Source organism: Chaetura pelagica, unplaced genomic scaffold, assembly GCF_000747805.2.
Source record: "Chaetura pelagica isolate M959 unplaced genomic scaffold, ChaPel_1.0 scaffold2067, whole genome shotgun sequence".
In the NCBI taxonomy this organism is placed as follows: Eukaryota; Metazoa; Chordata; class Aves; order Apodiformes; family Apodidae; genus Chaetura; species Chaetura pelagica.
Window position 1 is genome coordinate 2,576 of NW_009953843.1, and position 1,867 is coordinate 4,442.

At 65.5% G+C, this 1,867-nt stretch overlaps 1 protein-coding gene across 1 annotated transcript in view; it reads left to right on the forward strand.

The window, feature by feature from the left end:
• Positions 1-1,867, forward strand: part of LOC104391971 (voltage-dependent L-type calcium channel subunit alpha-1F-like) — a gene marked incomplete at both ends in the record, with an annotated part of 4,629 nt that overhangs the window by 2,388 nt on the left and 374 nt on the right. Inside the window, 4 exons of the mRNA XM_010001324.1 lie at positions 920-1,066; positions 1,146-1,256; positions 1,351-1,434; positions 1,748-1,867. The exon at positions 1,748-1,867 is cut by the window's right edge and continues 4 nt beyond it. Of these exons, the coding sequence (XP_009999626.1) occupies positions 920-1,066; positions 1,146-1,256; positions 1,351-1,434; positions 1,748-1,867 (462 nt within the window). The remainder of the gene's footprint in view (positions 1-919; positions 1,067-1,145; positions 1,257-1,350; positions 1,435-1,747) is intronic.

The window sequence follows — 1,867 nt, forward strand, 5'->3', positions numbered from 1 at the left end:
CCACGTGTCACCCCGCGCGTGTCACCCCACACGTGTCACCCCGCACGTGTCACCCCGCGTGTCACCCCGCACGTGTCACCCCGCGTGTGTCACCCCGCGTGTCACCCTGCCGTGTGCAGGGGTGTCCCGTGTCACCCTCCTGTGTGTGTGTCTCCCCTCCCAGTGTCTTGTGTCGCCCTGTTGAGCACAGTGTGTGTCACCTGTGTCACCCCGCTGGTTGTGGCACTGTCCCCTGTGTCACCCTGCCACGGTGTGGTGGTGTCCCTGCCACCCTGCCATGCATGGCAGTGTCCTGTGTCACCTTCCCCACTGTGTGTCACCCCACTGGTGATCTGAGTGACATCCCATGGTGTCCCATGCCACCCCATGGGTCCCCTGTCACCTGGTGGTGGTGTCCTGTGTCACCCCACGGGTGGTGCCAGTGTCCCTGCCTCCCCACGGGTGGTGTTGGTGTCCCCTGTCCCCCCCAGTGGTGCTGTCAACATCCTGTGTCACCCCACGGGTGGTGCCAGTGTCCCTGCCTCCCCACGGGTGGTGTTGGTGTCCCCTGTCCCCCCCAGTGGTGCTGTCAACATCCTGTGTCACCCCACGGGTGGTGCCAGTGTCCCTGCTGTGGTGCCCCCCGGGTGTGTCAGCTGCCCCTGCCCCCCCACGGGTGGTGTTGGTGTCCCCTGTCCCCCCCAGTGGTGCTGTCAACATCCTGTGTCACCCCACGGGTGGTGCCAGTGTCCCCTGTCACCGGGTGGTGGTGTCCTGTGTCATCCCACGGGTGGTGTCAGCGTCCCCTGTCACCTCGTTGTCCTGTGTCATCCTGTGGTGCCAGCGTCCCCTGCCCCCCCAGGGGTGCTGGTGCCCCCTGGTGGCAGTGTCCCCGTGCCCCGGGGGGGCAGTGCCCGCGGTGCCAGCGCTGCCCCCCCAGCGCCAGTGCGTCGAGTACGCGCTGAAGGCGCAGCCGCTGCGCCGCCACATCCCCAAGAACCCCGCCCCGCACCGCCTCCGGGCCACCGCCTTCGAGTACATCATGTTCGTCCTCATCCTGCTCAACACCATCGCCCTGGCCGTGCAGGTGACGCCCTGGGGACACCCTGGGGTGGGTGGGGGGGCTGTGAGGGGGGCACTGAAGGACCCCCCCGTCCCTCCCCCAGCACTACGAGCAGTCCAAGCCCTTCAACTACGTGATGGATCTGCTCAACATGGTGTTCACCGGGCTCTTCACCGTCGAGATGGTGCTCAAGATCATCGCCTTCAAACCACGGGTGGGTTGCCCGGGGGGGTCACACGGGGACACGGGTGGGTGACGTGGGTGTCACCCACATGGGTGGGTGACGTGGGTGTCACACACCTGTGCAGCACTACTTCTGCGACGCCTGGAACACCTTCGATGCCCTCATCGTGGTGGGCAGCGTGGTGGACATCGCCGTCACCGAGGTCAACGTGAGTCACCTCCTGCTGCCTGGCTCTGTCCTCCTGTCCATCTGTCCCCACCCACGGTCCTCATGTCCGTCTGTCTCTACCCACGGTTGTGGTGTCCATCTGTCTGCCTTCCTCCATGGTCCTGGTATTCACCTGTTGTCCGTGTGTCCTTGTGTCTCCATCCACACTCCTCATGTCCATCCACGTCCGTCGGTGGCTCCTGGTGCTCCAGAATGGGGGCCATGTTGGTGAGGTAGGTGTTGTCCCTGGGGGGGTGTGGGTGGGTGAGGGGTGTGGTGGTGGTTGGAGGTCCCCTCACCCCCTGTCCCCCCAGAGCTCCGAGGACAGTTCCCGTATCTCCATCACCTTTCTCCAGCTGTTCCGGGTGATGCGGCTGGTGAAGCTGCTCTCCAAGGGCGAGGGGATCCGCACCCTGCTCTGGACCTTTGTCAAG